Here is a 24,713-nt window from a genome sequence, read left to right on the forward strand (position 1 = left end):
GTACAGTACAGATGTACAGTACAATACAGTACAGTACAGTACAGTACAGTACAGTACAGTACAGTACAGTACAGTACAGTACAGATGTACAGTACAGTACAGTACAGCACAGTACAGTACAGTACAGCACAGCACAGCACAGTACAATACAGTACAGTACAGTACAGTACAGATGTACAGTACAATACAAGGTCTGCCAAAAGCATGAAACCTAGAAAAGCCTTTCGGCTTGTTTCCATTGCTGTCCTTCAGTCACGTACTACTCAATTTATTAAAAAAACAACAACTCACAAACCACATCTCATATCAGTCTCACATGCTGTAACAAGTAGCCGATCTACAAGCTCACAACACGATGGCATAACCAAGGAAAAAAGCTTTGTCATTGAATCCATTGGAACACATCAGGTTATTTCTTGGAACATTTTTGGTCTAGTGGATACATACATCTGTCATTAAAAACATTATGATTTTTTTTAGGAAATATCTTAGTTATAATGAAATTGAGTTGACGTATTTTTAAGGGTAACTGTTACACTGGGGGGGGGGGGGGGGGGGGGGGGTGTTCTTTACCGTCCCAATTGCACTTATATGTACATTTCCTGAAAAGTAGTCGTTTGGACATACAAGGTTTCCACCAGCCACGATATGTGAGCAAATAGAGCACCGAAGACGTCTGACGTCAATATCGGTAGAGGGCGCAAGTCCACAGGTTCGTGTACTTTTTATTTGTATTATAATCCCCATAGGGCGATTTTAGATCGCCTCATATAAGAACTGTGTTTGAAAAATAAACATGTCACCCCGGCCGTTTCACTCATATGGATATGAAGAATCAACTGACTGAGAGAAAACGCTATTGTTACTGCTGCTGAATTAGTTACATTTTCGCTAGAAACAGACTGTATCGTATATGAGTGACTGACTGTTGCAAACGATACAGAGACACCTCCCTGACAATAACGCAGAGACAGCTTGTTTATTTTTGGACCACAACACTTATAAGTCACGATTTTAAGATGAGCCCATGTTATTCTCCATAGAGAAATTAGTTCCGCAAACCAGGGGAATCGAAGGGATGAGCGAGTTACGTCAGGACTTCGGTGCTCTATACGTGTTACGCTACACAGCATAATAAATAGCAATGAACTGTTAGCTGTATGGCTATTGGTTAATGGAGGGTTTTACACTGCATAATTGAACAGTTAGCTGTATGGCTATTGGCTAATGGAGGGTTTTACACTGCATAATTGAACAGTTAGCTGTATGGCTATTGGTTAATGGAGGGGTTTACACTGCATAATTGAACAGTTAGCTGTATGGCTATTGGTTAATGGAGGGTTTTACACTGCATAATTGAACAGTTAGCTGTATGGCTATTGGCTAATGGAGGGTTTTACACCGGGTTTTCCCGTCCGACCGTCCCTCTCTTTCTCCTACGGTGCAGGCGACCATGGCGTCTGCGTCCCTGATAAATGGTAAATGGTGCATTTATATAGCGCCTTTATCCAAGGCGCTTTACATAGATTGTGCATTATACATTCACACATTCACACACACACATTCACACACCGATGCCGGAGGAAACCATGCAAGGCACCAACCAGCACATCAGGAGCAATTAGGGGTTCATTGTCTTGCTCAAGGACACTTCGACACCAACTCTGGGGGAGCCCACAGGGTTCGAATTGGCAACCTTACGGTTACCATCCGGCCGCTCTACCCCTGAGCCACCGCCGCCCCGGCGTGATGAGTTCGCGGTGAAACAACAGCAGCAGCAGCGCGGCGCGGCGCGGCGCGGCGAGGCGCGGCAAACGGCCTTCATAACAGTTCATCCTCTGACTCGGCGTCTCTCTCCCGCGGCTTGAGAAGTCCCATCTCCATGGGCGGGGTCCTCCTCAGCCTGGAGCGCACCACGCTATAGACGAGATGGAGTAAAGGCAGTTAATCCATTAGAAAGAATCAATTTATATAGAATTTATTTTAACAATATGAACCCATTTTGACCCGAGATCAGATTCTAAAAATGTCTTCTACACGCTGACAGTTTTCTGAAAAAGCTATGTTTCTATGTCAGTCGTTCTTCGGTTTAAAAAAAAATAGCAGACCTATACAAGCTCATAGCACGCCACTCGGTGGCGCGCTATGAGCTTGTAGATCTGCTATTTTTCAATAGCTAAAGCATAACATAATGCTAACACCAAAAGGGGTTCCCACCCAAAAATGGGTTAACACAATATTCTTCTCTCATGGGGGTCCCTGCAGTGCTGTCACAAAAATATTTTCATATCGATGGGGGTCTGCTGCAGCTCTGCGGCCAAATACATAATACCTGTAGTAGTATACATATATATATATATATATATATATATATATATATATATATATATATATAGGTGCCAGCAGTAATATATATATATATATGTAGTAGTATACATTTGGAGGGGTCCTTGAAATGGAAAAAGGCGGAGAATCTGTGGGTGTATATATATATATATATATATATATATATATATATATATGCAGTGTGGCGGTCTCACCAGCAGACGGTGCTGTGTAGAGCACGGCCACCACCAGCAGAGCGGTGGCCAGGTGCCAGCAGTAATATATATATGCAGTGTGGCGGTCTCACCAGCAGACGGTGCTGTAGAGCACGGCCACCACCAGCAGAGCGGTGGCCAGGTGCCAGCAGAAGCACAGAGTGATGAACATCATGTTGGCGTGGTCGTTCTGGTCCCAGTCTGGACCGCTGGGCGGGTACAGCACGAAGCCAGTCTGTTACACACACACACACACACAGCTAGTTAAACACTCTGGACCGCTGGGCGGGTACAGCACGAAGCCAGTCTGTTACACACACAGCTAGTTAAACACTCTGGACCGCTGGGCGGGTACAGCACGAAGCCAGTCTGTCACACACACACACACACACACACACACACACACACACACACACACACACACACACACACACACACACACACACACACACACACACACACACACACACACACACACACACACACACACACACACACACACACACACACACACACACACACACACACACACACACACACACACACACACACACACACACACACACACACACACACACACACACGCACATACACAGCCACAGAGGTGTGGCTCAGACGCTCAGTAAACACGTTATATTCTTTTAAACTGAACAACAAACAGGGAACAACGGGAGACAGAGTCAGTTCAGTGTTCTTTTCTTTCCCTCTTCCTCGTGGCATCTGAAGAAAGACGTCACCCAGTACTGTTCTTAAACAGCATGACAGAGAAGGAGAAGTCTGCACTGTCCGTGCAGACTTCTCCTTCTCTGTATGTATCTACCTTTTGTCAAGCTGCACCAACAAGGACCTGGATGTGCGCAAGCCTAAAACTTAAACAACATGACATCAGCTTGTGACTGCAACTTGTTCCTGTTCCTTAAACAACATGACATCAGCTTGTGACTGCAACTTGTTCCTGTTCCTTAAACAACATGACATCAGCTTGTGACTGCAACTTGTTCCTGTTCCTTAAACAACATGACATCAGCTTGTGACTGCAACTTGTTCCTGTTCGCGGATGACTCGGCACTGCATGCTGGTCTCAGACAGGAACAATAAACTGCCCTCAGCTCTGAACTCGGTACAATCTGCACAGAACCAAGTCCCCTGCAGCAGTGTGAGCCTGTATTAAGTACAATTCCCTGCCAGAACCAGAACCTTGTATCCTGGCGGTCCACCTATGCTTTCTATGGCATAGGCAGCTCCCGGCAGGATCCGCCGGGAGAATCTAGACGCAGCTGTGCGACATAAGACTAATGAATTAGAGCGACAGAGAGAGAGAGAGAGGAGTGTGTGTAGTGTACGGGTGTGCGTGTGTGCGGCAATTTAACAAAGGTGCAGACGTTCAGAAATCAGCAGAGAGTGATCGACGTTTGCGCTATACTCTATGCCGAATTGAAGTGGACTCGCTATAAATATGTCCCTTGCAGCAGGGTGAGCGTGTATTTAGTACTGTTATGTATACAGTAGGTCTGTTTGTATTTGGTATTATCTGTTGTTTCCTGTGTTCTGAGGTGGAGAGTTGATGAGAGGTGGAGGAGACCTGACCAATCAGGAGACTGATTACTGGAGAGTGCCCAATGTACTTGAACCCATGTTGACCTGAGATCAGATTCTAAAAATGTTTTCTACATCCTGACAGTTTTCTGAAAAAGCTATGTTTCTATTCGTCGTTCTTCGATTTTTCAAAAATAGCAGACCTACAAGCTCGTAGCGCTATGAGCTTGTAGATCTGCTCTTTTTCAATAGCTAAAGCCTAACATAATGCTAACACCAAAAGGGGTTCCCGCCCAAAATGGGTTAAAGCTCAGTCACAAACAACTGGACTGTCAGCGTCAGGGCAGCAGGGAACCGGTCCCCCCAGCTGTCCTCTCACCACAACCTGGACTGTCAGCTTCAGGGCAGCAGGGAACCGGTCCCCCCAGCTGTCCTCTCACCACAACCTGGACTGTCAGCTTCAGGGCAGCAGGGAACCGGTCCCCCCAGCTGTCCTCTCACCACAACCTGGACTGTCAGCTTCAGGGCAGCAGGGAACCGGTCCCCCCAGCTGTCCTCTCACCACAACCTGGACTGTCAGCTTCAGGGCAGCAGGGAACCGGTCCCCCCAGCTGTCCTCTCACCACAACCTGGACTGTCAGCTTCAGGGCAGCAGGGAACCGGTCCCCCCAGCAGGGAACCGGTCCCCCCAGCAGGGAACCGGCCCCCCCAGCAGGGAACCGGTCCCCCCAGCAGGGAACCGGCCCCCCCAGCAGGGAACCGGTCCCCCCAGCTGTCCTCTCACCACAACCTGCGACCATCCTGTCCACTTCTTCATTTGGGATAATGTTTTTGATTTGTGTTTGTAGTTGGGTTTTGTTTAGTTTAGGTTTAGTTTTGGGTTTACTGTATATTTTTGTAAATATTCCTGATTTTGGGCTGTAAATTAAATAAAATGCACATTCAGTTTTATTGCAATTGTCTTTCTGCATTTTATTTTATGTTGCTTCCCCTAAACCCTACACTAGGGGGCGTAACCATAGAGTATAAAGAAGGATAGAGACTGAACTGGCGCGAAGCTCCGCCCCCTCCCCCCCGCTATTCATGTCAGTGGAAGTTGCTCAGTGGCGTTTTGAAGCACCCGGAAGAGCCTTCCACTTCTGCCTTTTTTTCGATTTGGGCACCAAAATGTGGTGCCCAAAATGCGGAAGTGCAAACGCGCTCAACGTTAAAGCCCAGCTGCACAGGGTTTCCCAATCATACTTCCACGGGTCCGCCTGCAGTCCCTCCTCTTACCACTAGGGCCCAGTGCTTCAACATTGGAGAGCCTCACTGGCCCCTTGTGGCGTAACATGTACATTTACCTGCCAGAACCAGGTCCCTTGCAGCAGGGTGAGCGCGCAGCGCAGCAGCTCCAGCAGGACGTTTCCTCGGTGGAACACCTCCAGGAAGGCCGTCGAGGCGCAGCCGAAGATGGCGTAGAGCAGCAGCGTGTGCACGTGCACGTCCAGCATGGCCCTGCCGTGCAGGTGGTACAGGAAGAGGAAGCCTAGTACCCGAAAATACAAACAAAAACAACGAAACAAGAAGAGCCCTTATCAGACCACATCACGCTGATAAGAACCAGTATGTGCAGCGCGGGCCGGCACCACATGCACCACAGCTAAACCGCTCATAGGGCATTAAGCAACTAGTCAACTATTCAACTAGTCGACTAGTAAATGCACCATGTAGTTCATGATGATCATGATACAATATCACTTATACTGATCGTTTTCATCAGTTTGATTCCTTGAATAGTTGCACTTTGGCTTCGTAGGACAGGACGAAGAGATTTATTTTTTTACAATGTTCAAATCCTTCAACTCTGAGATTGTACAAATGGAACCAAATGGACCTGTACGGATGGAGCCGTACGAGTCCATTTGGTTCCTAACTACAGGCCAATCCAATCCAATCTACCGGTGGGCTCTGCTATTTCTGTTTCTTGTTTTTGTATATTTATCTCCCTGCTCTTAACGTTTTATGATGGTTGTATATAATTGAAAATCATTTTGCACTCTCAAGAGTTACATTATTGTTAAACATCCGCATTACTTAATTTACAAGAAATCAATCTCATCAGGATGAATACATAACGGGCCCTGATATGAAAGGGTGATATAGAGCAGGGGTCGGCAACCTTTTTGACATGAAGTGCCATGTTTTCATTTTCTTGATAATCAGTGTGTATTATCAACATAAAGTTGAATTATGTCACCACAATAATAACAAATAATAATATTTCCATCTGATTTTCATTGTCCATAGGCTGTACATAACCTTTTTATGTGGCCTATTTTCTTTCACACAGACTCAGAGGCCAGAGTTAGAGTGAATGTAGAAGTATGTGCAGGGTGTAATTTATATTTATTACATGGCTTGGTTGAATGCTTGATTCTGATTGGTCAATCGCTTAATTCAGCGGTGAGTTATCTCATGATAATGACCGCTCCGCTGTATAATGACCGCTGCCTAATCAAACCCTCTGAGCACCACCAGCTGCGCCCGCTTGATTTACTGCCGTTTCCAACATAACAGCCATGTAAACACACACACTACTGACACACAATGTAATTTACAGCTAAACATTGCTCTTAAAAATGTTTTTGAAAACATTTGAGCGAGAAATAGACGAAGCAGCTGGACCCGAAAATGGATTCTATTTGATCAACTCACTTCCTTGTTTTCCGACAGTGCTTCAGCCCTGCAGCTGGGCAGACTCAGCCAGCGCGAAGTTATGGAATACTTTTTTTGTTGTGTTTTGGATCAATGGATTAATTTATGTTAGTTAGCCATGTAATAAGCGGGATAATATCTGGCTAGGTGGTCATTGTCGGGATATAATTCACCTTCAGGGAGTGTAACCACCTCGGCTTCGCCTCGGTGGTTAAACTCCCTGTCGGTGAATTATCTCCCGACAATGACCACCTAGCCAGATATTATCCCTTACATATAGATGTGAGGGGACTTCTTTTCACAGACTAAACTTTTTTTGAATACTTCTTAAGCCATTCAGGCCTGACGTCAAAATTTAAAAGAAATGTTTTCTAAATCATGACAATTTTCTGAAAGATTTGAGGCACATTTTAACGATTTTTCAAAAATAGCAGACCTACAAGCTCATAGCGCGCCACACGGTGGCGCGCTATGAGCTTGTAGATCTGCTATTTTTCAATAGCAAAATTATAACATAATGTATGTAACCACCAAAAGGGGTTCCCGCTCAAAATGGGTTAATATTAAAATAAAAGATCTCTCTCACACACGTATGCCAGTGTGCCAGTGACCACCTAACCTGACTCCACCAGATTGGGCAGCAGAGAGTACACTGGGTTCCCCACTCCTGCCCCCATCTGGGAACTCTCAGGCAGACTTGATGCCCGGCCACAAAACAGACTGGCCAATCAGCAGCAGCTAGAGGCGGGATCAAGACATACACAGTGCTGCCTTGATCACCCTCCCCTGTGCCAATGTTGACACCCGTGCCTGAGGTTGCCTGCCCCTGATCTAGAATGTCACAACGTACCTTGGTTGAAGAAGGCGATGGCCAGCATGAGTCTGTCCAGGGCCATGGGGGCCATGAGGGTCTCGGTGGTGTGGACCACCAGGGAGACCGCTCCAGACAGCCCAAAGAACAGGTACATGGTGGCGTGCTGCCAGTTCATCAGGAAGGCCCAGTGCTGCTGCGAGTCGTACAGATGCAGCCGGGGACCGCCGGCCGCAAACTGCTCCAGCAGGATCCCTGCAAGACACACACCGTAACGAGTAAGTACATTTACTTATACTGTAGGTAGGTACTGTACACTGGGAGGAGACCCCGGGGCAGACCAAGGATCACGTCCCACTGGGAGGAGACCCCGGGGCAGACCAAGGATCACGTCCCACTGGGAGGAGACCAAGGCGCAAGTTGGAGGAAACACATCGACTCACTTCCCCAGGAGGAAGTCACTAATGTTGCTCTGGAGAGGGAAGTCTGGAGCACTCTGGTGGAGCTGTTGCCCCCGCGACCCGACTACGGATAAGCGGTTGAAGATGGATGGATGGATGGATGGATGGACTGTATTTGAGTACAATTTTGAGGTTGTTTGTACTATGCTTGAGTATTACCAATTTCCAATTATTTTACATCAGTGGCTCAGGTACAGTGGCCGGTACAGCGGGCAGGGTGGGAACCACACGGTTCCCGGTTCAATCCCTGTGGGCTCCCCCTGAGTTAGTGTCGAAGTGTCCTTGAGCAAGACTCTGAACCCCTAATTGCTCCCGATGAGCAGGTTGGTGCCCTCCACATAAATGTGTGTGTGAATGGGTGAATGTAATGCACAATCTTATATGTAAAGTGCTATATAAATGCAACTCACCAGCCACAGAGAAGAAGAGACTGACTAACTCACCAGCCACAGAGAAGTAGAGACTGACTAACTCACCAGCCACAGAGAAGTAGAGACTGACTAACTCACCAGCCACAGAGAAGTAGAGACTGACTAACTCACCAGCCACAGAGAAGAAGAGGATGACTAACTCACCAGCCACAGAGAAGAAGAGACTGACTAACTCACCAGCCACAGAGAAGTAGAGACTGACTAACTCACCAGCCACAGAGAAGTAGAGACTGACTAACTCACCAGCCACAGAGAAGAAGACTGACTAACTCACCAGCCACAGAGAAGAAGAGACTGACTAACTCACCAGCCACAGAGAAGGAGAGGCTGACTAACTCTAACTCACCAGCCACAGAGAAGAAGAGACTGACTAACTCACCAGCCACAGAGAAGAAGAGACTGACTAACTCACCAGCCACAGAGAAGAAGAGACTGACTAACTCACCAGCCACAGAGAAGAAGAGGATGACTAACTCACCAGCCACAGAGAAGAAGAGGATGACAGAGTTCTCGATGATCTCCAGCCGCCGCTGCGAGCTCCGGCTGGCCAGCCGCGTGGAGCCCAGGTTCTTGTTCCTCCGCGTGGCGTACCACAGGGAGTACTTCCCGGTCCACCACAGTCCCGCGATGATGAAGAAACAGCCGGGGAGCGCGTGGCCCTTGAAGCTTCCCATGATCGATCGCTCACCTCACCCTTGATCGAAAAGGAACAGAACTGATTACGTTATGGAACTGAATCTAATATTGTGATGATAAAGCACTTCTGGAACCCCAATTCGACCTGAGGACGATTCTACAAAATGTCTTCTAAACTCAATATTTCATGTCAAGGACCCCCAAGATTATATGTAATTGGCCGCCGACCCCCATCTGAAAATATGTTGTTCCAGGGACCCTCCAGAAACAAAGATTTGAGTTAAAAACGTTCGCTCTTAAAGAATATATATTCAAAGATTTGCACCACATTTTCACGATTTTTCAAAAATAGCTTGTAGAGATGAAAAATGAGCTTGTAGATCTGCTAATTTTCAATAGCTAAAGTATAACATAATGCTTAAAACACCAAAAGGGGTTCCCGCCCAAAATGGGTTAAAGACCAAAGGAGATCTGGCTTTCAGCACCAGAGCTCCAACACTTTGGAATATACGCTGCCCGTGGAGACCGAGCTTGCTGAATCGGTCTCCTCTTTTAAATCCCTGCTGAAAATGCACTTTTATAGATTAGCCTTCAGTGCTAACTCCTGGTAAACGATTTAGACTTGTTGACGATTTAAATGTCTCCTGTTGCTTCTTGTTTTGTTGTGTTCCTTATGCCATGTTTTGTGTAAAGCACTTTGTTGTTATTATTATAATATTATAATATCCTATTTGATGATAATTTCCATTAGTTCTTTTTTTTTTAACATAACAAAATGCTGGTCAGTAGGGCATGGTATCGCAGTCGGTATAGCGCTGTCGCCTCACAGCTAGAAGGTCCTGGGTTCGATTCCCGTCGGTAGGTACCCTCACAAAAAACATGCAGTAATCCTGGTCTCTATACTGTGGCTGCCTCCCCCTGGCCAGCCGGGGCACCTGGTGGAGGGGAAAGGAACTGGTTGGAATAACGTGTTCCTTCCATGCGCTACGTCCAACCGGGGAAACTCCCCCCTGTCAGGTGAAAATAAACGGCTTGGACTCCTCATGCATAGAGGGAAGCATGCCCGTTGCTCTCCCCAGGTTGGCAGAGGGAGAGGACAAACACATGCCATTTGACGATATCACAACATCCAAAATACACAACTATAATATCTCGTATATCACGATATCAACATATATTGCCCATATATCTTTAATATCTCTGCCCGAACACAATGGGACCAGACAGGTCCTCTTTATTTCTCAAGTAATTAATGCGTTAATGCTTCTGTTCCAAGCTGTGTTCATGAATAAAGACACTTGTTGATGTGTAGTAATAACCCATCCTACATACAACAAGATCTAATGAAAGGGGGGGGGGGGGGGGGGGAAGGCTGCTGCTGCTGCAGCTGTCAATTTAGGCAAACTCTTTTAGGAAATAATGTTGGGCTGTAATCAGATTTGGGCTTAACAAAGTTACCGAGGTGTGGTCTTGGGTCGGTCGGGGGTTTGGACAGGATTCTGTCCAGGCTTTAGGCCTGTCGGACTCAACTTTTAAAGGTAAAGCTGTAGGCAGGGTTTTGAAAATACATTTTTGAATCGTTCAACTAGCCGATCTACATCAACACGTTGTGAGTTTGTAGATATTTTTTAGCTATTCTAAAGATGGAGTGCCACAATTTTTGTATTTTTCCAGTTTTTCATGTGTCTATGAAGTGACAGTACTTCATTAGACACCCTGGAGTCGTTGTCATGTAGAATGGTGTATTAACTTTGTATTTAGTGTTTCTTCCTGGAGGCTGAACCCTTGACAGTCAAACAGGCCAATGAAATAAACAGTAATATAGTGACATCACACTATCAGCCCCTCCCCTAACCCCTCCCCCTTTATCATACAACTACAGCTGTGGGTGCGGCTTCAGTTCAGGTGGATCACCACCCATCAGGCAAACCAGGCATACTTAATGAACTGGTGGGCGTGTCCACAACTCCACATAAAAGCATGATTTTAACAAATACTGTACACTTTTTGGAAAAGGTTCTAAGATAAGATACAGAAGTGTTGATTTTCATCATCCAATTCATGTTGAACTTGAACTATGTTGTCCTAGTGTAGATCATATCTCACACCCAACTGTTCAACACAACATCGACTCTGGGGCGCCAGCTGGCCTAGCGGTCCAGGCGCATGCCACACATATAGGCTCTGGCCTGACAGCGCGCCGTGTGTTTGATTCCTTCCCTCTTTCCTGTCCGTCTTCACTTCAACTATCAATAAAGGCAGAAAAGCCAAAAACAAATCTAAAAAAAAAAAAATATTGTCATAATAAGGTGTTATTATGTCTTATTATGTCCAAAACGTTCACTATTCAAATTCAAAAGCATCAAAAGTAGCAGATCGACAAGCAGATCTACTACTTTGATGCTTTCGTGTGATGTTTGATCAAGTTAGATTGACACTTCATTTCGTTTCAATTCATTATTCGCCAGGACATATTTTTTTATGGTAGCGATTCAGGGCTTGAGCCAGGCCATGATCAAGTAGTTCATTTATTAAAAAAATCACACCCATGTGAACTGAGCAACTGTGCAAATCCCCCCCCCCCCCCCCCCTCTCTCTCTCTCATTAGCAGGCAACAGTGCAGCACTATCTCTCTCTCTCTGTTTCTGGCACAACAGCGCCACTTTTGGTACTCATTGGTACTGGTGCTCATTAACGTCACACACAAACATAGTCACACACATAGTTGAACACGGGCATTGCTGTTCCTTGGAGTGGTTGCACCACTCAAAAAAGAAACCCACAAAGTTAGAATATGGAGATGAGAGGTTTCTGCCTGAAAGTGACGATATACAGAGTTACAGACTGAACGGGAGAGAAAACCCAAACAGGGAGTCTAGTGACGATATACAGAGTTACAGACTGAACGGGAGAGAAACCCCAAACAGGGAGTCTAGTGACGATATACAGAGTTACAGACTGAACGGGAGAGAAACCCCAAACAGGGAGTCTAGTGACGATATACAGAGTTACAGACTGAACGGGAGAGAAACCCCAAACAGGGAGTCTAGTGACGATATACAGAGTTACAGACTGAACGGGAGAGAAACCCCAAACAGGGAGTCTAGTGACGATATACAGAGTTACAGACTGAACGGGAGAGAAACCCCAAACAGGGAGTCTAGTGACGATATACAGAGTTACAGACTGAACGGGAGTTACAGACTGAGAGGTTTCTGCCTGAAAGTGACGATATACAGAGTTACAGACTGAACGGGAGTTACAGACTGAGAGGTTTCTGCCTGAAAGTGACGATATACAGAGTTACAGACTGAACGGGAGTTACAGACTGAGAGGTTTCTGCCTGAAAGTGACGATATACAGCATATATGTCAAACTCAAGGCCCGGGGGCCAAATCAGGCCCGTGGATGAATTATCTTTGGCCCGTGGGATGATATTTAATTAGTATTAGAACTGGCCCTCTGGTATATTGCACGGACCACCATAATACTACAAGTCCGACAATTCACTGCGATTGGCACATATCACATACTATGAAAGCAGTGCTTGGTGAGGATCATAGAACAGGAAACTGAGCTTAATAATAATGCATTTTCAGTTTTAAATGCATTTACTTTTTTGCTGTTTGCCTGGGACATCCTCATGCCCGTGTGTTGAAACACAGTCCGGCCCTCGACCTCGACCGATTTCTTTATTTTGGCCCACTGTGTATTTGAGTTTGACATCCCTGATATACAGAGTTACAGACTGAACGGGAGAGAAACCCCAAACAGGGAGTCTGTCTGCGTGTGTCAGCAGCACACTCACAGCAGCACATAAAACATCTCGCATGTCTAGTAACTGCTGTTGCTCAAGTGGAAATGGAAAGTGTTCTGGAGGGTTCAAAGAACAGGACAAGCGAAGGGGAGCACGCGGCCGGCGGGGGCAATTGTGCTAAACGTCGCAATCAGTGGAAATGAGTACGTGTGCTGCTGATGACAGCTCAGCGTCTGACCTTGAGTCTCACAGAGGCCAGTCTAGCCCATTTAGGCCTGACGTCGAAAATAAATAAAAAGTCTTCTGAAAGAATATATTATATTCAAAGATTTGTGCCACATTTTCACGATTTTTCAAAAATAAGAGCTTGTAGATCTGCTATTTTTGAATAGCTAAAGTATAGCATAATGCTTAGTTAAAACACCAAAACGGGTTCCTGTCCACAATGGGCTAGACATGCAGGACATTTATCTATCTATCTATCTATCTATCTATCTATCTATCTATCTATCTATCTATCTATCTATCTATCTATCTATCTATCTATCTATCTATCTACCTACCTATCTATCTATCTACCTACCTACCTACCTATCTACCTACCTACCTACCTACCTACCTATCTATCTACCTATCTATCTATCTACCTACCTACCTACCTATCTATCTATCTACCTACCTACCTACCTACCTATCTATCTATCTATCTATCTATCTAATATTGCAAAAGCAATTAAGCACTGTTTCTCTTTACAAAAGGTGCTGTGTATCAGTGGTTCTCAAACTTTTTTCATGCCAAGCCAAGGACCCCCAAGTTGGTAAATGGTGCATTTATATAGCGCCTTTATCCAAGGCGCTTTACATAGATTTCCATCAATTCACCGACGCATTCATACACCGATGGCGGGCGGAAACCACGCAAGGCACCAACCTGCACATCAGGAGCAATTAGGGGTTCAGTGTCTTGCTCAAGGACACTGAGCAAGACACTACATAATTGTGGGGCTCCTTAACATGAACAAGTTTGAGAACCACTGACACAGAAGGGTTTTTCAGAAAACTGTCATGATTTAGAAGACATTAATTTGTAGAATCGTTCTCAGGTCAAAATGGGTTAAGTAGCCTACAGCAGGGGTTCTCAGCCCATGGGTCGCGACTCGGGGGGTCGCCAAATTATTTTGGGGGGGTCCCCAAATTATTTAAAAAAAAAAAAAAAAAAAAAAAGATCTTTTTTTTAATTTTATTTTCACGATTTTTCAAAAATAGCAGACCTACAAGCTCGTAGCGCGCCACTCGGTGGCGCGCTATGAGCTTGTCCCGAGACATTGCCAAAGCATTTCCGGGGGTCCCCGGCCAAAAACGTTGAGAACCCCTGGCCTACAGTACGTCACTGTACGTGCCTTAAGTAAATACGAGTACTCCAGCACTGCCTATGACAGTGGCTCTCAAACTTTTTCATGTCAAGGACCCCCCAAGGACCCCCAAATTGACACTTCTTAGCCTACGGACCCCCATTTGAAAAGATATTCCAAGGACCGCCATAACTAAGAGAGAGAGGTTTACGGCTCTAGCAGTGATTCTCAACCATTTTCATTTCAAGGACGCAGTTTGACATACGGAGCCCTATTTAATGGCATTTATATCTCTGGACGACCTTCATTTATATTGTAAAATCACTGTTAATTTAACGGGTCCATTTGTTTCCATTTGTACACTCTCAGAGTGTCATGAACTGTGTGCTTTTATTGTGTTGTTATGTTCCTAGTGTTTCCTGTCTACTCTATTTGTTACGACCTGTCTTGTCTCTACCCTGATTGCTAACTTGAGTCCACCTGTGTCATGTGAAGTTCTCAGCCAATCATGTGGTGTTTGTAGTTATGTTTCACCTGTGTGTAGTTAGTATGTGTCTATTTAAAGGGGAAAACCACCCATTTTCAACATTTTACTATGTCATTAATATACATTAGAGCTGTTGTGTGGAAATAATAAAAAAAAGTCCCCCCATTTTGTGTTTCCTAGAACTGTAATTATGAAAAAAAATCATTAACATGGTGAAACACATCTTGATGACATCATCAAAATGTGTTTCACCATGTTAATGGTTTTTTTCAGACCTCTAGTTCTAGGAAACACAGAATGGGGGAACCTTTTTATTATTTCCACACAACAGCTCTAAGATACATTAATGACATAGTAAAATGTTGAAAATGAGTGGAATGCCCCTTTAAGTCTCCCTGTGTTCAGTGTTTCCTTGCTAGATTATAAATTATTGTTACGTTGTGTTCCTGCCTGTGTATATGTCCTGTTCATTGCTTATAAATACTGGACTTGACTTGCTGGCCTGCTTGTTCTGCTTTTGGGTCCTCACCTGACACGCACCGTGACACAGAGTTACACACATAATCGTCCATTTGGTTCATAACTATATAATTTAGCTGGGGGCCCCCCTCTGGAACGCCCTTCCTCAAGGACCCCTGGGGGTCCCCGGACCCCACTTTGAGAACCACTGGCCTATGATACAGCATGACTCAGACGCGCTCTGCTTCCCTTTGTGATTGAGATGAGATGATTATAGATTCTGACCAGTAAAACCACAACAACCGTCTGTTTGAAGACAGACGCTCAACAACCGTCTGTTTGAAGACAGACGCTCAGAACAACAAGACAGAGATGATGGTCAGTGGTATCACTCTCACAGTAACATAAATCCTCACGGCTCCTTTTATCCGTCTTGAGCCACAAATGTAACCAAATGGACCCAAAAGCGCCTTTTTTTTTGTAGCATTCCAAAATATTCTTTTGGAGATTGGTCAATGGTTTTAAAACCCATTTTGACCTGAGATCAGATTCTAAAAATGTCTTCTACATCTTGACAGTTTTCTGAAAAAGCTATGTTTCTATGTCAGTCGTTCTTCGATTTTTTTAAAATAGCAGACCTACAAGCTCGTAGCTTGTAGATCTGCTATTTTTCAATAGCTAAAGCATAACATAATGCTAACACCAAAAGGGGTTCCCGCCCAAAATGGGTTAATTATACGCACACAGTAAAATCATCAGGGCTTATTCATCAATGTTGTAACTCTGAGAGAGAGAGCCCCGGATGTAACCAAATGGACCCTTCATCACGGGTCCATTTGGTTACTCTCTCGCTGTTAAATGAACACAGGACTTTTACTGCGTGCAAGATCCTGCTTCGACCTCTCCAGATTAGTCGCCATGACAATCGCTTCCCTCATTTGCCTCAAGTGTGTGTCGTGTGTGTGTGTGTGTGTGTGTGTGTGTGTGTGTGTGTGTGTGTGTGTGTGTGTGTGTGTGTGTGTGTGTGTGTGTCATCAACAACAGCCAGGCAAATGAGGGACGTGTTGTTCCTACTATCTATCAGGCATGGGAGGAAAACACAAACGCTACAGCTGGGGTTTCCTCTGCTTTATCTCTCTGATAAAGACTAGTGACAACACCACCAGACCCGCTTAAAAAGCCAGGTGACATTCTTATTTACGTGAGCAGGCTTTCACTTTTAAAAAATCAAAAGTGAAGGTCGTGCCATAAAAAAAGTGACTTTCACCTCACTTTTGACCTATACTTGTATTTGTGTTGTGAGATTAAAAGTAAAATGGTTATTTTGAGGATCCCCATGCAGTTTCATGTACTACTTGGTCGCGGATCCCCATTCTGTGAGATAGCTCTGTTTACACCATGCTTTAAGCCTTTCCCAGTTTGTTTCTTAAATGGTTTTATTGTGTTTTCGACACTTGCTTTGGCAATGTAAATGTATGTTTTCTCACCCGAATAAAGCTCCTTTGAATTGAACTGTGTACAAATGGAGCCCGCCCATTTGGTTCCTAATCATTTAGCTCATGGGGACCCCCTGGAACCCTGGGGGTTCCCAGCTAAATGACACCTTGAGGGGGTGAACTATTTAACATGACAGAAGCATGACTTTATACCTGCCGCTGTTAAAAGCCCTTAGTAAATATAATATAATGGTTCTCGAACCATTTCATGTCAAGGACCCCCAATTTAATTTTTAGTTTTTGGCCACGGACCCCTATCTGAAAATATTTAGAAGGGCACCAATTTGTGTTGTTAAAATGTTTCAAAAAAATATTCCAAATTTCTTCGAGATTCCTTTGAAAATAGACGACCTACAGAAGCTGGCAACACACCGAGATGCATTGTGAGCTTGTAGATCGGGTATGTTTTCATTGTGAGCTTGTAGATCGGGTATGTTTTCATTGTGAGCTTGTAGATCGGGTATGTTTTCATTGTGAGCTTGTAGATCGGGTATGTTTTCATTGTGAGCTTGTAGATCGGCTATGTTTTCAAATGGCCATATTATTGGCCTTGTTTTGGCTTGTTTTTCGAGCATAGATTTGGCGTATTTCTCCCACAAGAGTTTAGGTCCCTGCACAGTGCACACACTGCTGCGTTTTTCCAGATTCTTAGCAGCCTTTTTTCCGTGGGTTTTCCGAAAAAACGCGTCCAGTCTGCAAGGAGCTTTAACTGGCTTAATTGTTTTTGGAGGTGGGTTGGCTAAGCAAAGCAAAGCAAAGTTCTTTGTTTACCCAGGGAAGTGGACTAAGCTCGAGATGCTTGTTTACAGCCACACCCTGCTCATAGAACATTTCATGGTAGGGGTTTCAATGCCTTGCTCAAGGGCACTTCAGCGGTGGTAATTAAAACGTGCCGGTCCGGGGATTCGAACTGGCGACCTTCCGGTATCAAGACCGCTCCGCAAACCGTTCGGCCACCGCTGCCGCTAAAGAGTTGGCACAACACCGAGTGTGAACTTGCAGTTTGTTGACATGCCAGCCAGTGTAAAGTTCACATCATATTAAAACCTGGATGGGATTATTATGTTGAATGGAGTTCAGAGAGTTCACAACACATACACTTTATGACTTCATGGATACAGATGATAAAATGTATCAAACTGTGTGCTGTGTCAAAGGGCTTTAAACCCCATTCTGGGCGGGAACCCCTTTTGGTGTTTTTAATGTATTATTATGTTATACTTTAGCTATTGAAAAATAGCAGATCTACAAGCTCATAGCGCGGCACCGAGTGCCGCGCTACGAGCTTGTAGGTCTGCTATTTTTGAAAAATCGTGAAAATGTGGCAGCAAACTTTGAATATATAATCTTTCAGAGTGAACGTTTTTAACTCATATATTTGCTTCTGGAACAACATATTTTCAGATGGGGGTCGGCGGCCAAATACACATAATTCCTGGGGTCCTTGACATGAAATATTGAGCACCATTGATATAGAAACATGGGTATTTCAGAGAACTGTCAGGATCTAGAAGTTATTTTTTTAAATGTCGACGTCAGGTCTAAATGGGTAAAGTACACATAGGCTACATAGCGTACTACACATACTACATTCAATTAGCTCAACATGTGTCTACCGGAAGACGTGTTTCTGGTTCTCAAACCTTTCCATGTCAAGAAGGACCCCCACAATGATAATGTATTTGGCTGCGGATCTCAAAAATATGTTGTGCCAGGGTGGGACCTCCAGAAGCAAAGATTTCAGTTAAAAAAAATGCTTTTAAAATAAATGTAGGCAATATTCAAAGATTTTCACAATTTCTCATTTTTCAAAAAATATATAGCAGCAAGCTGACAAAATAATAATAAGTTATTTATTTTTGAATAGCCAAAGTATAAAATATGGTTAAAGGGGTTAAAATGTTTATTATTATTATTATTAACTCATTTTGCTGGGGACCCCCTGAAACGCCCCCCAGGGACCCCTCACTTTGAGAACCAATGCTTTATAGCTGAATTGCAAATGATGGTAGGCTTCAGTGGTTACTGGTTAAGTAAAGTTCAGCTAATATTGACACTGTGGTTTAATTAAAGAATAGTTTTTTATTAAACTAGGTTTACAGCCTAGATACTGTACAGTGTACTGTACAGGTAAACGTAGTGTTAGTTTCATCTGCAGTGCTAAGTTCTGCTTAATGTAACTCTGATTTAATTAAAGAATAGTTTTGACAGGTTTAGCTAAAAAGTTGTCTTACCTAAGCCTAGGTTTCCTTCTGATGACGAAAAAAAGTTCCTCAAAGTGGAATTCGATCAACAACTTAAAATCCTAAATAATTCACATTTTGTTTTAAATCAGAACATCATTTTCCCCACAGCTGTGTGTGTTAAGATGATAATGAGACTGTTTTTTAGCTCCTCTGAAGACTGTCTGAAAACATGTCGCAAAAGAAAAACACTGTTTTCACAAACGTTCTTTCCCCCCAGATGTTTTCCTCCTCATTCAGAGAATAACCTTCTGTTCCACACTAGGCTACTCGTTTTTCCAGACTGAGCGTAAAACTGTCTGCCTTTTTCTTTTCTTTTCTTTCTTTTTTTTCTGTCTCTCCCCCCCACAAAGTTCCGTCCTCTAAACGCATCTCATTGGAGGAATACTGTATACTTGCCTCGTCCCTCTGGGCTCTGATTGGTCCAAGTCGCTGCCGGTCATCGCCGAGTGAAGTATTCCACGTGTGCATTATAAGTTGTGCCCGCCCCGCCCCCGCCCTGCTGCTGCGGCCGGGGGGTGATGTGATGGAGAGAACTGATATGAACCGCTACTTTCCCCCAGAGCACTGCTTTTTAACACTTTTCATATCAACAATAAGGTCCATTATTTAATGGGCATTTGAGCCACGGACCACCATTTGCCTCTCAGATAGCCTGGCTGGCTCCAGCCCTGAACTCTTGAGAGTGTCAAATTAAACCAAACGGAGTAAAATATCGTATTAAGGGTCCAACCGTCAATCCATTTTGTTACCAACTCCCCATCATTTAGCTGGGGACCACCTGGAACCCGCACAAGTACCGGGGAGTCGGACCACTGGTCCCCGGAGTGGACCACTACTGATTGAAAACCACTGCTCCAGAGATAAGATAAATAAATACACTACACTTCCCATAGTGCACTGCGACGTTCCAGCTGCTCTGACCTCCTCTGACTCGTAGAGTTATATATAAGGGGAAAACGGACGCAACAATATACGCGAGTTTGAGCACGTAGGCTACTCCTCCGTTCCAACTCCCAGCTGGCTCTGACAGACACTGAGAAAAACTGGAAGAAAGTGGGAAGAAATTATATAACTAAAAGTAGAAATACTCTGGCTTCAAAATAGGATACTTTAAATGCAAAAAAGTAGCCTAGACTATAGTCTAACTTATTCACATCTCATTTCACTTTATTTCGTCTTCTTTTTGAATCTGTCAAAATCTTAAAAAATAATAAAAAATACAATACAAATAGATAGATCTGCAAGCCCACAACCATCTAAACCATCTTTGCAAACTAAGTTTTCAGTGAATTGTAGTGGAGTAGGATAAAAAGTAGGCTTACAATATTTGCCTCTGAGATGACGAGTGGAAGTATAATTTAAGTACTGATAGGCCTACTCAAGTAGATTGATTGATTGATTAAGTATCTATTAACAGTTTGCAGAATTACAGTACATTTCAAGCACAACTCAATGCGACGGGGCGACTGTGGCTCAAGAGGTAGAGCAGGTCGTCCAATGATCCATGGGTCGGCGGTTCGAATCCCGGCTCCTCCTGTCTATATGTCGAAGTGTCCTTGGGCAAGACACTGAACCCCTAATTGCTCCCGATGTGCTGGTTGGTGCCTTGCATGGCTTCCGCCGCAATCGGTGTATGAATGTGTGTGTGAATGGGTGAATGTAATGCACAATCTATGTAAAGCGCCTTGGATAAAGGCGCTATATAAATGCACCATTTACCAATGCAAAAAACTGTTAACTGCGAGTGGATGACACCATAAAGCCTACCTCAAATTGGCATACAAACGTTACTTTCCCCCCACACTGATGAGCAGCACACACCTGTCCTCCAGAAAGTGAAGTATTTAAAGGACCACTTCACCACTTTTCAACCTATCTTCATATAGGTCCTCACTAATAATCTTGAAAAAATGGCGCAATTTTTTTCTACTCGGTCTGTGTCTCATAGGAGGGCTGTGGGCAGTTCAGAAACCGTCTTCCAGTGACATCATCGATGGGGAATACAAGCTAATAAAAACTGCAGGCTTTCTAGTCCTGAAAAGTTGCAATGCAAAAATGGAAGCCATCGTTCTCACGATAATGAAAATCTAAACATTTTTGTAAATAAATCTAAAAATAATCTGCCTAATGATGATGTCACTGGAAGACGGTTTCTAAACTGCCCACAGCCCTCCTATGAGACACAGACTGAGTAGAAAAAAATCCTGCCATTTTATCATGATTATTAGTGAGGACCTATTATATGAAGATAGGTTGAAAAGTGGTGAAGTGGACCTTTAAGTTCCATCATTGTAGGCCTATTCATTTCATTGTGAGACCAACCATGCACACCTCTTGGTCTGATAATGATATACATGGGCAGCTTGCCATATGGGTGATTGTAGGCTATATGTCATAAATCCCTGTCATTACGGCAGGCTTGGTATGTCATCATGAGCTATAAATAGATCTAATGGCACTGGAGAAGCCAGGGGAAAGTTTGTGGTAGTAGCTGAGATTAAGCAAAAAAAAAGTAATGTATATTTCAAATATGTTTTACTGTGGGGAAAAACACTTACGGTATGTTATTTACATTTAGTGACTTATCCCTTGAGCATCCTCTTGGCATCTGCATGGCTCAACAGAACACTACATTTTGGTCTTTAAAAACTGCTATACAGCTCAATAAGTCCATTTCCCGACTAAATAAATAAGTCCCGACTAAATAAACGAATAAAGTATAAAGTAAAGTATTTGATATTATGCTATAGGGAGTATAGGTATAGATCTATGTTGGGTTCTTGGATAGTCGTTAACATTAACATTAACATTTACAATGTTATTTACAATGTGTTAATTGCTTGACCACAGGAAGCTTATTTAGATAGCATGTTGTTTAGACAGATGCTATAGGATCGATGTTTACCTGGATGGTATCCTATAGTGTCTTTGAAGCATGTTTTTCCTCTTTACACTCGACTCCTGTGACTATTTACCTACGTCGTTTGTCCAGGGTTCATGTTTACTCTGCTAATTCAAGGTTCAAGATTCAAGGTTCAAGGTTGTCTGTATTTGTCTCCCTTGGGAGAAATGTGTCTTGGAGACAGAGTCACAGCTGCATACAAATAACAGACACGTTCACATACAAAAAAGGAAAAACACCATGAAACACCCAACATACACAAAACAGAGATATTGCACACATTCCCTTGATAAAGTGCAACTAGTCAATCAAGTGCATTCGGCAATCTCTGATTGAGCATTTTGATTGACAGGGGAGCAAAAGAGTGTTTAAATCTATTATACACATACCGTGGAGTTCTATACCTCCTACCGGATGGCATTAGCTCGTACTCTCGGTACAACACATGCAAGGGGTCAGATACAATATTTCGAGCTTGTCTCAACACTGCTTGTTCAAAGATGGCCTGGGGAGTGATGGGGGGGGGGGGGGGGGGGGGGGGGGACATGCCCATGATCTTCCCAGCCATGTTTGCTAGCCTACTTATTTGAGATTTGTACTTCACAGTTAGATTGCCAAACCAGCTGGACGCACAGTATTTTAGGATTGACTCTATACTAGCTCTGTAAAAGGTCAACATGATATTTACACTGACTCCAAAGAGCCTAAGTCTTCTGAGAAAGTGTAGACGCTGGTGTATCTTAGAACACAGTGTTGTAACATGCGTGTGCCAGCTCAGGTCCTCATCGATCTGTACTCCCAGGTATTTATACGAGGGGACCTGTTTGATGTTATGGTCATGGACACTGATCATACTGTGGTCTCCTATGGACCTGGGGTCCACTATGACCTCCTCTGTTTTGTTTACATTTATTTTCAGATGGTGTAGATCACACCACTCTATAAACTTGTCTACTCCCTCTGTGTGGCTGAGGATGTTATTATCGCTCTTGAGCAGACTAAGTATCACGGTGTCATCGGAAAACTTGATAACAAACTGATTTGGATGTGAGCTGACACAGTCGTCCGTATACAAGGTAAACAGAAAAGAGGAACTGGTCCTTGGGGCACCCCTGTACTACACAGTGTCTTCTCTGAGAACACAGAGTTAAATCTCACCCTCTGTGGTCTCTTAGAGAGAAAAGAAAAATACCATTTAATAATTCTGATTCACCGTTGTAAATCACTCTGGATAAAATGGCTAAATTATTAGTGTAATTGAAAGCATCATATACGAGATAAACGGATGCTTTTTGTTTGGTTTGGTGTCATGTTACAACTATTACAACTGAAAACATATAAATATTAAAAAACACCTCACAGAAATAGCCTACAAATATTATTGCAAATTTGAACAACGTTTATTGATTGATTGATTGATTGATTGATTGCTTGCTTGATGTATGTACTGCCTGTACTGCCTGTACTGTCTAAGGAAATTGGCTAAGTTCAATGTCGACAAGACTCTGATGAAACTGTTCTACAGTGCCTACATCGAGTCCGTCATTTCTTTCTCGATTATCTGTTGGTATGGTAATCTCTGCATCAGAGACAAGAACTCCATGTAGGGAAAATTGTAAAAGTTGCCTCTAAAATAATTGGCTCACAAATGAACAGCCTAGGCCAGATCTTTAAGAAACAGGTGCTTAACAAAGCCCTGTGTATCCGATCTGATGCTGCTCACCCACTACACGGAGAGTACATCCTTCTCCCATCCGGCCTTCGCTTGATCTGATACTGCTCACCCTCTACAGAGTCTACACGGAGAGTACATCCTTCTCCCATCCGGCCTTCGCTTATGCTGCTCACCCACTACACGGAGAGTACATCCTTCTCCCATCCGGCCTTCGCTTGATCCTGCTCACCCACTACACGGAGAGTACATCCTTCTCCCATCCGGCCTTCGCTTGATGCTGCTCACCCTCTACACGGAGAGTACATCCTTCTCCCATCCGGCCTTCGCTTGATGCTGCTCACCCACTACACGGAGAGTACATCCTTCTCCCATCCGGCCTTCGCTTGATGCTGCTCACCCACTACACGGAGAGTACATCCTTCTCCCATCCGGCCTTCGCTTGATGCTGCTCACCCTCTACACGGAGAGTACATCCTTCTCCCATCCGGCCTTCGCTTGATGCTGCTCACCCTCTACACGGAGAGTACATCCTTCTCCCATCCGGCCTTCGCTTGATGCTGCTCACCCACTACACGGAGAGTACATCCTTCTCCCATCCGGCCTTCGCTTGCGAGCCCCTTGTGCCACAAAAAACAGGCTCAAACATTAATTTGTCCCTGTCTCTATTTGCACACTAAATGCTGCTGTGGGTAGATCTAGGAGATAACCTTATGATAAGCACTTTTTACTTACTTACTTACATACTTTTTACTTACTTTATTTGTCTCGTGCCTAATGTCTATATGCACACGCACTTTTTATGACTATCGCATAGCACTTGAATGCACTTGAATGCACTTGAATGGTTATGTATGTGCACCTTGGTACTTTGGTATCTGCTATATGTGAACTGTTTGTTTATGTGTACTGTCTCATTGTTTAATGTACGTCTATGCTGCAACCCAATTTGCCCTTCGGGGACACTAAATAAACTTGAACCTTGAACCTTGAAGTATTTATTAACAGTTTGCAGAATCCACGACCGGACCGCGGACCACCTCTCTGTGGACCCTTTTCTTTTTTTTCTTTAAAAAAAAAAATAAAAGTGTTCTTTGTGCCTCAACACAATACCTCTCATTTGCTGTGAATTTTTGGAGGGGAATATTTGTGAAACATTTTATTTCCATACTCTGCACCCCAGTATTGGTTGGTTGGGGGATCCGATTTGTATAAGCTTGTCTTGGTGTG

The 24,713-nt window shown here is 43.9% G+C and overlaps 1 protein-coding gene across 1 annotated transcript; it reads right to left on the bottom strand.

The window, feature by feature from the left end:
- Positions 1-200: 200 nt before the first annotated feature.
- tmem45a (transmembrane protein 45a) lies at positions 201-19,180 on the bottom strand. The gene is made up of 6 exons (XM_079505922.1): positions 18,898-19,180; positions 8,955-9,170; positions 7,624-7,839; positions 5,420-5,604; positions 2,633-2,775; positions 201-1,918 (listed from the first exon to the last, which is right to left on the bottom strand). Exons 2-6 carry the CDS (start codon positions 9,148-9,150, stop codon positions 1,822-1,824), a joined length of 837 nt encoding a protein of 278 aa, XP_079362048.1. The 5' UTR covers positions 9,151-9,170; positions 18,898-19,180; the 3' UTR covers positions 201-1,821.
- Between the last annotated feature and the right edge of the window lie 5,533 nt (positions 19,181-24,713).

The sequence above is a fragment of the Electrona antarctica genome (genome assembly GCF_951216825.1).
Source record: "Electrona antarctica genome assembly, chromosome: 7".
NCBI lineage: Eukaryota > Metazoa > Chordata > Actinopteri > Myctophiformes > Myctophidae > Electrona > Electrona antarctica.

Excerpts from the sequence above, each read along its gene's own strand:
- tmem45a (XM_079505922.1), bottom strand. The coding sequence starts at position 9,150 with ATGGGAAGCTTCAAGGGCCACGCGCTCCCCGGCTGTTTCTTCATCATC. Across the intron at positions 7,840-8,954 it reads CCTCTTCTTCTCTGTGGCTG|GGATCCTGCTGGAGCAGTTT; the intron begins GTGAGTTAGTCA and ends TGTGTCTTGCAG. Across the intron at positions 5,605-7,623 it reads CATCGCCTTCTTCAACCAAG|GCTTCCTCTTCCTGTACCAC; the intron begins GTACGTTGTGAC and ends TTCGGGTACTAG.